Source organism: Neophocaena asiaeorientalis, unplaced genomic scaffold (assembly GCF_003031525.2).
Source record: "Neophocaena asiaeorientalis asiaeorientalis breed wild unplaced genomic scaffold, Neophocaena_asiaeorientalis_V1.1 scaffold7, whole genome shotgun sequence".
NCBI lineage: Eukaryota > Metazoa > Chordata > Mammalia > Artiodactyla > Phocoenidae > Neophocaena > Neophocaena asiaeorientalis.
The window spans coordinates 14,994,880-15,010,717 of NW_020185337.1; the positions used below are offsets into that span (position 1 = coordinate 14,994,880).

The following is a 15,838-nucleotide window of genomic DNA, read 5'->3' on the forward strand; positions in this document are numbered from 1 at the left end:
CAAGTCTTCTGTGGTTAGATCATCAGGGTGGGACTCTAGCTCTCCAAAAACTTCATTTTCTATCCCCTCAAATCCAACTCTAATCAGCGAGTTAGAGAAGGATGGAACAGCCTTTAGGAGGAACCAACCCTGCTGATGCCTTGATCTTGGACTTCTAGCTTCCAGAACTGTGAGACAATATATTTCTGTTGTTTAAGCCACTCAGTTTGTGGTCCTTTGTTACACTGTCCTTAGGAAACTAATGCATCATATACAGATATATAGAAAGCTTAACTCAGTCACAGTACACTGTGATACAACGGTCAACGTTTCTGCCCAGGGGAGCTAATTTCACTGGAATTCATGGAATTCACTGATCTCACCATGTGCCTCAATACCTAGAAGGAGCTGGCATACAGAACAGTGGTATCACAATGAAAATTCAGAACGTGAACCTGTTGATAACACCTTACAAGGCTAACATGCTGTTCAACAGATGAACAAGCAAAGTAAGTGCTTTGAATCAGCAATCAATATGATGCTATTTCTTCTACAGCCGTTATACGTAGGTCTGTAAACTGAAACGTGGGCCTAGTCTCTTATACTAGTAGCTCCTCACACCTAAAACTCAAAGAATTTTTACTTCCTATCGTTATTAGTTCTCAAGGCAAGAATACTTCTATGGAGGGACACAACAACTATCCCATTAAATTAGGGTACACATTGCTAGCTGCTATTTACGGCTTCATGCATCACTAAATCACAGGCAAAGGAGGAGGTTACTGTGCTAGTTGAGGGTGACTGATTTTGATTTTGATTACCAAAAAGAAATTGTGCTGTTATGAAAACAGACAGGGAGGACTATGTCTAGATTCACTGGGAGGCCTCTTAGTAGATCTACTCCATAAAGTAAAAGTTAATGGAACACTAGAATAACCCAGTAAAAGCATAACCACTATTATTTTTAGATAAGCAGTTAAATATCAAAGGAGTCATCTATAAGAATTATAAGTAGTTGTCACTGAGGAGTATGAAATGGTGCTGGTACTGGTAACAACTGTTTTACGTAAGTGTTGTTCAACCATATGTATCTATTAAATTTTATGAAATAAAATTTAAAGTATATTTTCCCCAAAAGGTATTTTACCACACCACTAGAATATTTTTTAAGTTAATTTTATAACTCAGAAATAAGCAACTAACACTGGATAAATTAAAAAGAAAGCAAAACCAGTCACAAATGAGCTGCAACCATAAATTTTCTTAGTTGTAAGAGAGAAGATTGATTCACTGAGGTGCATTTTTAGTATGTCCACAGACTCAACAAATTCTGTGCTTAAGCAACTAATTTTGATGTTGCAATTCAAATTAACTCACTTGATCCAATCTCTTCTTTTTCATAGATTGATCATCATTAAATTCATCTTCCTCAAATGGCTCTGAAGAAGAAGATAATTTTCTTTTCCTAGGTCCACCACCTTCTAAAACAGAGAAGGACATTCAAAGTTTGCACAGATATTATAAGAATCATTAATGCAAAACAAAGGCAAAAATGTTACTATAATGAATATACTTGTAGACAGTTCTCTTGACATCAGGCCCAATGTAATTTCTTCTACATATGACATACATTCAATAAATGTTAACTGAATTGAAGGAAAAATAAACAGAGCCTCTTTTCAGTCTTTCAGAAGTAGAAATCACTGTAAAAATGTACTTATTTGTAAACCATCACATTATTTAATGCTAAAAATACACATCTTTAAATTGAAAGTAATTCTATAGTAGGAAGAGGTTCTCCCCAATGCCTGAATGTTCAGTAGTGAAAAAAAAAAAAACTGAGCCCATCAGCTTATCTGAATAGCATCAGATAATTGTCAACAATGGTCTATTGTACCAGGCTTTGCAGGGGACTTTTATAAACTGCTGTTCATTTACTTTCCACAAGAAACCTACAAAGTAAGTATAAACTCATTTTACAAATTAGGAGGAACTGAGATACAGAGAGCTCAAGCGATTAATGCTCTTAACCTAAAAACAAGAAAGTATAACACAAGAGAGGGCTGTATGACAGTAACAGGAAATCTGCACATTCTGTTATGACTGAGAGAACTCAATCTACATGATCTGGAGAGGCTATGTTGCGTAATTTTTACTTTGTATACATTCATATACTTCTTCAGTACCTTCGCTTTCAGAGAGCAAATTCCAGAGACATACTGCAGTGCTAGTATGAAAGCAGTTGCTGAAAGCTTACAAAGGTTTAAGATTTCAGTATTAATTATATCAGTACCCTAACTATGCAGTTAGAAATAAAACTTGTAGAAATATAATATTGAAAATAAATACAGACATGACAGCTTTTAAGCTGTTAGCATGAAAATTTCATAATATGGCTATAACAAAACTGAATGCCATCAACATTTCAGTGTATAGTAATTACATGCTTTAAGTATGCATGCTTAAATTTTTCCCCCTTTGTTTCATAAAGTAAATGTGCATTCTGCATATGCCAACTAATTGCCAGCATCCACTTTAAAAAGGAGAAAATATAACCACCATTCTATCATCTATATATGCTGGGGTTAAGTGAATACCATTAGTAATATCCTAATATTCAAAGTCTGAAAAAAAGCTTCAAACTAGATGATTTATGCCATGTCACCTAGACATGTTTAATCCTTTCTTAAAAAGAACAAAAGCTTTTTCTTGGTCAATAAAGAATTCTTCAGCCCTAAGTATCTGTTTATATATCTTTCTGTGGTTAATAATATGGCATCAAATTTTTACATGTATATAAAATGGCTACAGACATAAATCTGCAAATATATGTGGGAGAAAACACATAACTAAAAATTTAGTACAAAAGGTTACATAAGAGCACACAATGCTTAGTTACCTACATATATATTTATAATTATTAACCAAAAATTGTGCATATCTCTAAAGAAAACAAGTTAATATTCCATGTTAAATACCACTTCCCAATTACGTGTCTCATACGTTCCCACCTTTTTTGGGGTGCACCCATCATCAATTTCAGGAAGAAAAAAAGTAGGTTAGACATGTACCTCACACCCCAAATAAAAACATTTTTTTCCTTAAATTCAATATTTAAAAATAAAAAGTAAAACATGAAACTGCAAAAAGAAAATATGAACAAAGAACACAAACAGGCAGTTCAATAGGAAAAAAAAAGAGAAAAGATGGTCAACCTCATTAATAACTAAAGACAGGTAAAATAAAGTATCCTTTTTTTATTCATCCTAAGATTAAAAGGACAGTTGTAGCAGACTGTGGGCAAAGAGCCACTTCCAAACATTATAAACTGTTACACTCTTTCTGGAAGGTAGTCTAAATAATACATCTCCGAATTTTAGATGTGTGTTTCTTTCAGTCCAACAATTCTTTTTCTAGGAATTTATTTACAAAACTGATGGGAGAATGTTTGCTTAGGCGTACATAAAAATTTTTTAATTAAGTATCTAAGTGCCCATTAATAAGCTATTAGACAAGTCAGGATACACTTTTACAAAGAACTGAGTAGACTTTTAGAAATAAAGAAGGTTACAAAACAGCAAAAATAACAGGATGATAGTCACATAAAAATGTTTTGCCTACTCATACATATATAGAGAAATGGAAGAAATAGCTAGACTCCTGACAACATCAGTAAATTCATATTTTTACCTTTTAAAGCAGGGTAAAGCTTCAGATACACATTTTTGTTTTTATAACTTAGTATTCATAAATGAAAACTTTCAGAAGGTGATGCAAAAAAGATACCCTTATTGTTTAACATGCAGGATGACACTGTCTATAAAAGATTGTAATTTGTGGTAAAACCAATGTTCAACATCAAGATTTGTGGAACTGTCCAAGATGTCTTACAGGCCTTTTGTTGGTGAGACAAAGCTGTCATTCTATACATTACCTCTAAGTGTTCTATTCTAAAGATAAGGATGACTGACATATGACTATCCTGCCCATTCTAAGAGGAAGCATGGAAGTTTACTTAAAAAAAACAAGAAAAACCTGGTTTTTTCTTTCCTTGTAATTTGCCACTTAACACTAAAAAAAAAAAATTATATCAAAGTCTAGTATAAGAATGAGAATTAAAAAAACTCAGCTTAAGTTCAAACTTAATAAGGACTGTAAACTCCATGAGGGCAGAGGTTTTGTCCATTTTGTTTCGGCATGTACCCTCAGTGCCTAAAATAGCATCTGGCATCCAGTAGTAGGTGCACAATAAATATCTGTTAAATTAATGAATAAAGTGGAACGACATAAATTGCTCAAGAGAAAAAAGGTTAGACACTGCTGTGGAATAAAGTTATCCAACAAATTTTTCAGTGGAAAGATTCTGGAATACTGAGATATTATGAAGACAAGAAAGAACATGTAAAATGCCCCAAAGCATTTAGCAACTCAACAAATGTTAACTGAGCCTACCATTTTTCAGGAACTTCTACAGTAGAGATACTGTCATGAAGACACACTCAACCTTCTCCTGTACCATTTCCTATTATCAGATGGCCCTTAAGAACAAAGAAATGCTAACATGTACTATGTACTTACTATGTGCCACTCACTATAAGAAATTTACAATAACTTTATCACTTCTTCATAACAATCTAAGAGTTTGATACTACTATCATACTATTTTCCTGCAATGGAGACAGACAGAAAAGTTAGGCAACACTGCCCAAGGTTATACAGCTAGTAAGTAAAGGAAAAGGAAGAACTGTATGATTTGGTTATGAATGAGAGACCATGTGGATAAAATATCATCATCTTTGGATCCACTCCAATACAATCTATTTAGGGGGGTAAATATGAGATAGGTAATTGTTCAAGAAAGATGATGGACCCATGAGAACACATTATGGTGTTTTCTATTTTTGTATAACTACCCACTTAGGAAAACGGGCGTCCATTCACACTGTCGATGGACACATAAATTGGCAGAACTTTTAAAATTAACATTGAAGTGCATGTTCAATTTTAAAATGTGCATACCCTTTGATTCAACATCCTAGTTTGAAGTTTAGCCTATAGAAATAATAACATAAAGATTTACTTACAAGGCTATTTACTTTTGTACTACAGTTAATGAAATAATGTAACCATAAATGCGAATTAACAGAGAAACAGTTAATAAACTAACTGTTTATTAGTAGTCACAGAGGAATGTTATGGAGGCATTTTTTCATTAGATAAATCTGATTGCACTGACAAGTTATCCATGGTAAATCATCAAATGATTTTTCTTAAAATGTAAACCAATACTATAACCATACTTTGTAATCTAATGTGTGTGTGTGTGTTGTATAATAGTGTGTAGGTTTGCTTTCATTCCTTAAATACTTTATTGGTAGTGAGATTACAGGTTATTTTTACTTGTTTGGTATGTACAAAAAAAAAATCTAGATAGCGTTTACTAAAAAAAAACTGGAGGTGTTTTTTATAATGTAAGCTCCTTTAAATGTATTTATTTTTGTATTCTAAGCCTGGATTACAGAGTAAATATTTACTAAATGTAGGAATGCTGATTACCAGCTAGGACGTTCCTTAAGACATTATGTTCCTGACTCAGATTTATGTAAATAAAACTATAATGGGGCTTCCCTGGTGGCGCAGTAGCTGAGAGTCCGCCTGCCGATGCAGGGGACGCGGGTTCGTGCCTCGCTCCGGGAAGATCCCACATGCCGCGGAGTGGCTGGGCCCGTGAGCCATGGCCTCTGAGCCTGCGCGTCCGGAGCCTGTGCTCCGCAACGGGAGAGGCCACAGCACTGAGAGGCCCGCGTACCACAAAAATAAAATAAAATAAAATAAAACTATAATGCAATTAGCAAGGACACTTAAGAAAGAACACATACCTCCCAAAACTTCACTGATATGAGATTTGATCTACAGAAAACAAGCAAAATTACCAATGAAAAAACTGCCCCCTTCCCTTTTTTGGGGAAAACATATCAACCTAGAAAATCCAGTTCCCAAGTAGCTGTATGACCTCAGGTAATTCCCTTAACCTTTTTTTTTTTAAACCTTCTTAATCTTCACAATTTTCATCTAAAAACCCTGAAGCTGTTAATACCTCCTAAGGTTCCTATAAGAATTCATGAAGGAGCTTGGTAAATTAAAGAGTAATATTAAAATGAGAAGATATTTATTATATAGCTAGTTAAGTCAGCATGGCTTGAAACTAAGTCAGGCATACCTGCATCACCAAACATCAGCAAGGCAGCAGCAATTGCTCCATCCATAGTGCTGGTTGATTCAATTAACTAACAAAATGAGAAAAGAGTAATGTTTTAAAAATAATACTTTAAGAATTATTTCACTAAGTTACCAAACATTGAAGAACAAATATATTAAATATACAGAGTGGAGAAATATACATACATATTAGCTTAAGTTCATTAAATCCTATGATAAATTTTCAGAAAATCTGGTTTATCTAAAAGGTCTGAACTTACCTAAGCATATCTTAAAATATATTAGATTTATTTATAACCACTTTAAAGCAAAAAATAAAACATAGTCTATGTACAGTGTATTCAAGGTTTTGTTATTTTAATTGCAAGGCTGTGCACTAAAGTCTCAAAAACTTCCTACCTATGAGTGAGTTCAGGCACTGTGTGTGTGTGTGTGTGTGTGTGTGTGTGTGTGTGAGAGAGAGAGAGAGAGAGAGAGAGAGAGAGAGAGGGAGGGAGGGAGGGAGGGAGAGAAAGGGAAGGAGAAGGAAAGAGAGAGGGAGAGAAAGGAACGGAAGGAGAGGGAAAGAGAGAGGGAGGAGAGAGGGAGGGAAGGAGGGAGAGAGAGAGAGACACTGACAGACATTTAAAAGAAACCACAATTCTGGCATAATTTTTTTTTAATCTAATACTTCTTGAGTGGGATAAAGGACTCTTGAAATTTGCTCTATTTCTAAATTGCTCTAAATTAAATTGCTTGAATTTGTTCAAGAACATATTAATATATGGCTTACATAATTAAGTTTCAAAATACTATTTTTTATACTGTTCTGTAACATTCTGGATTTCAGAAAAAACTAAATACCCCATATTTTTCTCTTGCTATAGTTTCCTGTATTTCCAATGAGCTACTTGTTTTAAAAAGATCTCACTTTTTAAAATAAGCTATTTTTGTATTAAATTAAATAGCCTCAAAACACATTGATAATGCTCTTTTCTATACTAGTTTTCCTTGTCTCGGATCCTCAGATATCCTGCAAGCCCCTCCTCATTTTCAAAATAGTCAAAGCACATTCTTATCAAGCCTAGGACTAAATTTATATTTTATAACTTCCTAGATTACTTTATGTGGGTCTAAAAGCCTCTGTAGAGTAACCTATGTCACCTTTAAATCTTTTGAAATGATGGGAGATCACTTGAAATCCAGATTACTTCAAGAGAGTGCTGTTTTGAGCAAGTGATAGGCTAAATTCCCAAGATTTCAGATACTACTGAAATACACATACAAAGTTCATTTATTGATATCAATCCTATTTTTCCACTAATTATAAAATTAGAGATCAATGTTTATATAGGAAATAAATCCCCTTGAACTACCTGAAAAATTGGCAATCAAGCTAAAGTATTTTTAAACTGAGATTTGTTTCTTTATGTTGAATATTTTACTACTCCATCATGTTTATTCTGCTGAAAGTTCTTTCCAACACTTTTAAGTGTTGCTACTACTGGCTACATCCGTTCCTTCTTTTTCTAGGAAAAAACCCCTTGGGAGGCAAATTATGCTACTAGAAGGGGAAAATGTAGACCCAAGATACCGTTAAAGTTTCATTTAGCTAACAGTAAGAAGGTATCAAAATGATCTGGGAAAAAAAGATTCATATTAAATATACCAGAGAACAAAGGAATAATATAATCTACACTTAAAGAGTTCAAACTAGCAGGCCTAGGACCATTTTTGGTTCAGACATGTTTTGCTTGACCTGAACGGTATCTTTGGTTTTGTCTTTCTTTAGTTACCATAAAAAGGAATGAGTACCGATACAACATGAAAGAACCTCAAAACCTTATACTAAGTGCAAGAAGTCAGTCATAAAAGATCACACATTCTATGTTCCCACTTATATGAAATGTCCAGAATAGGCAAATATATAAAGACAGAAATTAGTGGTTGTCTAGGACTGGGGGAGGGAAATGGAGAGTGACTGCTAATAGGTACAAGGTTTCTTTCTGGAATGATTAAGATGTTCTAAAATTAGATTATGGTGATGGTTGCACAACTTTGTGAATATGCTAAAACCCAATAAATTATACACTTTAAACAGGTGATCTTTACGGCATGTAAACTGTATCTCAATAAAGCTGTTAAATTGATGATCGACACCAAATAAAAATCCAGTCTTTTCACTTTATTTGAAAATCTGAATTATTCGATAAAAACAGGCCACCATTGATTTCACATGGTCATATCTTACTGAAGCTAAGGAGCAGCTACCCCTCTTAGAAAGGGTATGTGCCAATGTCTACCACTTCAGAGTTACCTGCCAAGCCCACACAGATACGGTACCTCCTATGCCTCAGCTTGGGGAAGGGGAATTGTCGGGCGGGTGGGTGGTGGTGATGATGATAAATACAAAGGCGAAAAAACTATGCACCCATAATTAAATGATTCTCCGAAGATCATTCAATTACTAAGTGGCAGAGCTAGGGATAAACTATTTACTAACCTTCAGAGATTTATTCTCTATCTAAAACTTAATGGAATGGTGAGTATTTAATTGCTCTTATAATAAGACATAGATACCTATAACAGTCCAACTACAGCCACTTATTTTGTTTCTATAGTTCAATCAATATTTCTTGGCAAGGGTGCTATTGGCAGGCAATTCTTCTGTTATGCAGGACTATCCTCAGTATTGTAGGGTGTTTAGCATCCCTGGTCACATGCACTAAATGTGAACAGCAACTCCTTGTTATTTCGGGGGGAAAAAAAGAAAAAAAGCCTCCTGACATTTCTGAGTTTCTAGTGAGAGGTGGGGGGAGGAAGGTTGTCCCCATTTTAGAACTACTCAAACACAAAAAACTTCACAACCTATGTGAGATACAGAGAAGCCCAGATTGTACTATTTATAGGTGAATAAACCTCACCTACTATGAGACTCAACAAGTAAATCTCTGGCATTTGCCTTTATTAAATATTAAAGTTAATAATTATCTTCAAACATGAGGTATTTTAGAAAAATGACTATCCACTAAATACAGCACTGGATATAAGAGACATTTAAATCATCAATACAACTATAATAACCAATTACTATAAAGGGGTATAACCTTAAGTAAATCACTGTCACTTCTCTGTGGAAAAAGTTCCTTCAAGGTCTGAAGTTTAGCATCTTTAAGGTCTTCCAATTCCGAAAGGTCTTCCAATTCTGAAATATCATTATTATTTCTACCTGCCATGGTAGGAAGGCCTTGGGACTCTTCATCTTCAGATGGCTCAGAACTAAAAATATTTTCAGAGGGAAAAAAACAGTGTTTTAATGTATTACTAAGGTGATTTCATTATAATTTTATATATGTGTATATATAAAATACAGTATATTTGCAGTTCTTTTCAATAATAAATGCAATCTATACCTGTCAAAGATTAAAACGACTTTTTTCATTTCAGTACAGTTGTGCATATAAATCTACATTCCCAAAGTCAGCATACTTTGAACATATCTCAAATTATCTGGGCTGGAATAGAAAAGAACAGCAAAAACCTGCACTTATTTTGTTAAGATCCATACTCATCCATTGCACACCCACTTTCTCTTTCCTACTTTTTCACCTGTACCCTGAAAAAAAGATGAGTGCTGTCATGTTGCTCCTGAGAAATTCTGAAGCATACACTAGTACAAAGATAAAAGAATTTTCATATCCTAGCTAGGTGATCAGAATCTAAGTGTTAAAATCGGAATGGCCCCATTCAATATCAGACTGTCTACCAGGAACAAAACACTTCTTCCGCAGACGGGGAGCATTTATTTTATATAAGGCTTCATGCAACAACAACTAACGTAATCTCATTACATTTCACTTCATATGTTTATCCTATGTAAAAGACATTGTGAGCCAAATTTCACTCGTGTATTTCCAAACAAAAAAAAAATCTCATTTTGAAATTTTGATTTTCTACCACAGTAAGCATTCTGAAGATCAAAAAGCAGAAGTGTAACAAATGGACAGAAGTTATAGAAATCAAAGAAAGAAATATAGTTAAGTATATTCCTAGTGCCAGAGAATGCAGACTTTGCTATGCAGCTAATTCTATTCTTGGACAGCTCTCTTAGACACATATCCAGGACCTGTATTTTAATAACTTCTCTATACTTTATTCATGTTAGTTCAGCTGTACCTGTTAGGGCACCGGTTATGCCTAAGAATCCCCTGAAAACATATCAAAACAGATTGTGAAGGATGAGGAATATGTATTTTAATAAGATTCTAGGCTGACTTCTTGAACCTTGCTCTGAAAAACCGTTCTAAAGTAACAAGGTAAAATAAATCTCTTAACACTCTGTCTGGCCTTCAATATTTGAAGACAATTACATGTATCTCCGTTTCCATTACACCCAGACTTTTCACTCCTTATGTACTCATCTCTAAATTTTCACTCTACCTCACTACATTCACGCTCCCTAACTGATTCTGTGTCTTAGTTCACTGAGAACATGGAAGCTTTCAGGTTTGAATCCTTTTCCATTCCTGTACTGGATAAGCACTTTAAAGGTCCTTGCTCTTCTGACCATCACAACCTTAACCAAGTGATCAGATTCATCACCATTCCATGGGACAAACTTAGGTGCCCTTGATGTAGTAAGTCTTCATGTTGACAATGAATCTTATCATGCCTTGGACTTAATGCCCAATTTACAGGAAATACAAATAACAGAGGAATAAATTCAATACCATCATGAAGAAACAATCAGAAAAGTCTATTTTGTCTAAAAGACTTGATCTCTTCAATAAGTTAAAATCCTTAAAAAAGAGGAGAGGAGGGGAGTGGACTATTTTAAGATCAAAAGATAGTTAAGAGTCATGACATCCAAATGCAGTAAATGTACCTTATTTGGGTTCTGTTTTGAAAAACTAGCTACGAAACACATGAAATCTGAATATAAACCAGGAATTAGATGATGTAGAGACTGTTCACTGATAATAGTACTTGTTTTTTGGAAGTGGGATGTACAGCAAGTATTAAGGGAAGAAATGTTGGGGTATCTTTAATTTACTTTAAGATATTCAGCAAATAATAATAATTAATGAAATAATGAAACAAGGGAAAACGTTAAAAATTGTTACAGGTAGGTGGTATATATAAGTGTTCATTAGCTATTATTTTATCTTCTTATATGACTGAAGCTTTAAAAGTAAAAGAAAAAAATCTACAAGAACAAGAATGACCATTTTGTGTTCTTTTATCCAGTCTCAGATCAAGTTACTCCCTTCTGTTGAAGTCCCTTCTCAGTGCTAAGGGATTCATTCTAGGCCTTTCTACATCCTACAGGGCCCTCTTAACTGCCTACCATCTTCTCTCCTGAATCTTTTCTCTCCTTAAGCTCTTCCTCCCAAGCCTACAGTGCATTCAAGACTGCATTTCATTCAGTATGCCAGGGGTTCGAGGCACTGTGGACACAGCAGTGAAAGAAGCAGACTCTCCTCTCCTTCACAAATTTTATAAGGCTGATTTTCTATTTCAGCGTTTCCTATATTGTTCTCAACTTACTGGCTTATATCTTCTGCCCCATCACTTTGGTGAAACTGTCCTAAGGGCAATAATACCCTCTAAAATGTCAAACGTGATTTAAAAACACAAACCAGAACACCCCGAACCTTTCACTGGTTGTCTTCTCCTCTGTGTTCCCATCACTGTTGCTTTTTGAAAAGGCAGCCCTACCCTAACTCTCACCCCAGGGGCTCTGCAGCATCATTACTTCTGATTTTCCTTTGACCTCTTAGCCTGTCCTTAATCTCTGTAGAAGGCTTTCTGACTTTTTTCACCTCCCTGAACTGCCAGTACCACCTAGGATTCTGTCTTCAGCTCCTCTTGTCTATTAATGCTTCCTGAGAGATTGCAGCAATTGCCAGAGTTCCTAGCATCTATATCAGTGGTTCTCAAAAGGGGGGCAATTCTGCCCCCAGAGGACATGTGGCAATGTCTAGAGACATTTTTGATTGTCTTGACTAGAGAGGTGCTACTTGGTATCTAGCCGGCAGAGATCAGGGATTCTGCTAAACATCCTACAACATACAGGACAGCCCCTCACAACAAAGAACTACCTGGTCCAAAACGTCAACAATGTCAAGGTTAAGAAATCCTGATAACCAAAAAGGCCCATGCATGGGTACTGACTGTAACTGTGGAACGTGCACCATGCAGTACTATGGAGTTCTGAAACAGAATACAGATTTTTATGAGCTGACATGATTTCCAGGATATATATACTGCTAAGTTAATAAAATAGAGAATAAATGTACATATATATCTATACATACACAACACAAGACACAGTGCTATCTTCTGTGTAGGAAACAAGAAGAAAAGATAAACGAAAGAAAAACAAATTATGACTAGAAACTAAACAAACTGGTTAGTTCTGAGGTAGGAGGAGGAAAGGGTCAGAAGGAGGACAGAAAGTTAATACTTCTCTAAGCGCACTGTACATGGAGTTTTAATTTTTGGCACTACGTTAATATTTTAAATATTTGAAAGTAAAAATTTTAAAACGAGGGACAAGGGAAAAACCCTAAAAGGAATACAAACAGAAATTAATGAACTGAACTACATTTCAAGTGAATAACAAAGAAAAATTTAAATAAGAAAGCCAAGTACTGTAACCATATACCCTCATCTAAAGACAAAATAAAACTTATAAACAAATATTAAACTCATAGTGAGCTTAATGGTCAAGAAGCATGATTACAGCAATTCTGAAACTATTTTATGTACACTGAGTGATTAAACAAATTAGCAAATATAATGATATTGGTGGAAGCAGAGTTCTCACTGTCAGAGAAAGAAATATAGAGAAGAGGCAAGGAGGAGCCTTGTATTAGTAGATTAGAATGAAATATATTATTATAAACTCATGATTTAAAAAACAAACAAACAAACAACATTCTCTGGCTCTCTTATATCCTAGCCCATTCTTGCTAAAAGGGCAATGACATAACCCCCTGCTTCACCCAATAGCAAAGGAAGGACACAACCAGTCCACAGATTTCCAAATACCATTCCTTTAAAAAGGAACCAGTGCTACTTGGAGAAATGGCTAATTCTAATTTCAGGCTTGGAGTAGGGAAAACACTAGTCTGCAACATCTTGCGCCAGAAGGGAAAGGCTCAAAAAATGATAGGAACCTCTCAAATCCAGAGTCTATGTAAAAGGGCCCTCACCTGCCAAAACTGAGCAATTTCAGCACCAAAATGAGTAATAATAGTAATAGATTATAATCAGTTGAGCAAAAACGCACCTATAATTCCATTTTTGTATTTACTGTGCTAAATAAATATATGAATAAATAAGGAGAAAAGGGAAAACTATCTATAGTAGAAGAGCAAGTATAAATTCTAGAATGCTAGTTAGAATACCACATTTCACAACTACCAGTGTAATAACAGATTCAGGCAAGAATCATCAACAGATGCTACAACTATTGAAGGGAAGTCTGCTAAGGAAGAGGATCCTTACCCAGTCTTAAAGTATCTCATCAGAGATTACATAATCATGAAAAACGGGAAAATGGTTAACTTTATAGGAGAAACCTGGCAGGCTTCTGAGTGGTTAAGTTCACTTCACCAATAATGAGACAAACTGGTTATCAGTGTGCCTAACATAACACATGGAGGAAGACACAAAATCATTTATGTAACTCCTATCACTTAACCTAAATTTAATCATGAAGAAACAACAGGGGTGCAGAAATTGAGAGACATCCTAAAAAACCTGGCCTGTTACCTTCAAAGGCCAATTATCATGAGAATCAAAAGGGCTGAGAAACTTTCAGATTAAATGAGACTAAAGACACATGAAAAACTAAACCCAATGTACGATGCTGGAAAAAACTTTACTATAAAGTACTACTCAAAATATGATCCATGGACTGACTGCTAGTCCTCGAAATCAAACTGTTTGTTATCTGTCCATGACAAGATAAAGAACTTAAAACAGAAGGAAAAACAACTACATTACTAAGCATATTGCTTAGTTCAGTTTTTTTTTTTTTTTCTTTTCATTACAAGACTTTCTTGGTGAAGGAATGAGTACATTGATTTACATTCTAGGGCACATTCCTTACTGATAAACCAGTACTCTGAGTAGCACTACTATAAAGAACATTATTGGGATAACTGGTAAAATTTAAATAGGACTATATATTAGATGATATTACTGCACCAATGTTAATCAGTATTTGTGAATTTGAAATGCTACTTTTGGAGGGAATTCCCTGGCAGTCCGGTGGTTAGGACTCAGAGCTTTCACTCATGGGGCCCAGCTTCGATCCCTGGTCGGGGAACTAAGATCCTGCAAGCCACGAGGTCTGGCCAAAAAAAAATTAAAAAAAGAAATGCTACTCTTGTTATGTAAGAGAATGACCTTGTTCTTAGGAGATAAACGTGAAATTATTAGAGGCAAAGGTTTCAGTAATAATTCTGATTATTATTTTATGAAGAAGGTGACAAGCAAATGTGGGGAAATGTTAAAAATGGGTGAATCTTAATCTTTTTAAAAGGATGTGGAAATTGATTATTCTTGCAACTTTTCCGTAAGTTTAAATTTTTTTCAAAATAAAAAGTAAAATTTGGAGTGCTAATATAATATCAATTTTCCTCAGGATTTACCACACAGGATCATCACTATTTTTTATTTCATAGTTAAGTTCAGGATAAAGGCATGTTCATCAGGGCTTATATACACAAAGAAGTTCATTTTAAGAGGAAATCCTCATCTTGGGAGTGGATAGTGTTAACCTCTTGCACCTCTGCCACACTTTCTTCACTTAGCTTCTGATCACACAACCTTCTGACTTTTTTCTTACCTCAATGACTGCTCCTTAAAGAGTCTTCTGTAAGTTTCTTCTCATCTCCTGTTCCTAGAATCCAGAGTTCGCCTGGCCTAAGTCCTTCAACTAAGAGATCTTCTGTTTTCCAGCTACACTAGTGTCTCTTACTGATTTCATCTAATCATGCACCTCTTAATATCAAGTATCCTGACAACTCGTAAATTCAGATGTGGAACCTTGACCTCTCTCCAGAACCCAAATGTCACAAATCCAACTGCCTACCTGACAAGCCCACTTCAGATGCCTAAGAGTCTCCTCAATCACAGCACGTCCGAGACTGAGCTGCTGGTCTTTCCTGCGAAAGGCGCTCCCCCACTGCACCCAAGGCAGCATTCCTCATCCCAGTTAGGGTTGGCTCCATCCTTCCAGTTGCTCAGGTCAGATATCTTAGGGTCATCCCTGACTCCCGTCTCTCCCATTCCATTTGAAATCCATCAATAAATCCTCTCTGCTCTACCTTCAGAGTATATTTAGAATCTAACCACTTATTATTCACTCCCATAGCTACTAGCATGGTTTAAGCTTCCACCATCTTTTGCCTTGGTTATCACAAGAGTACTCATGCTTCTACTATGACTCCCCTACAGCCTTAAAAACTTTTAAACATATAGATCAGATCATTTTACTCCTCTGCTCAATATGTTCCTGTAGCTTCCCATCTCGTTCAGAATAAAAGCCAAACAGCCTATGGGCTTAACATGATAAAGCTCTTTCCCTATCCCACTCGGCACCTTCTGACCTTAGGTCCTTCACTTCGCATCATAGCCACCACTACCC

General features: G+C 35.4%; 1 protein-coding gene across 4 annotated transcripts in view; it reads right to left on the bottom strand.

Annotated features, from left to right (window-relative positions):
* Nucleotides 1-15,838, bottom strand: part of SMARCAD1 (SNF2 related chromatin remodeling ATPase with DExD box 1) — a 71,014-nt gene that overhangs the window by 37,921 nt on the left and 17,255 nt on the right. For 3 of the 4 annotated variants that reach the window (XM_024736169.1, XM_024736170.1, XM_024736172.1), the window contains exons 4-6: nt 9,285-9,456; nt 6,200-6,266; nt 1,357-1,460 (exon numbers count right to left, since the gene is read on the bottom strand). In XM_024736169.1, coding sequence (XP_024591937.1) covers nt 1,357-1,460; nt 6,200-6,266; nt 9,285-9,456 — 343 coding nt within the window. The remainder of the gene's footprint in view (nt 1-1,356; nt 1,461-6,199; nt 6,267-9,284; nt 9,457-15,838) is intronic. The other variant, XM_024736171.1, reaches the window with a different exon arrangement.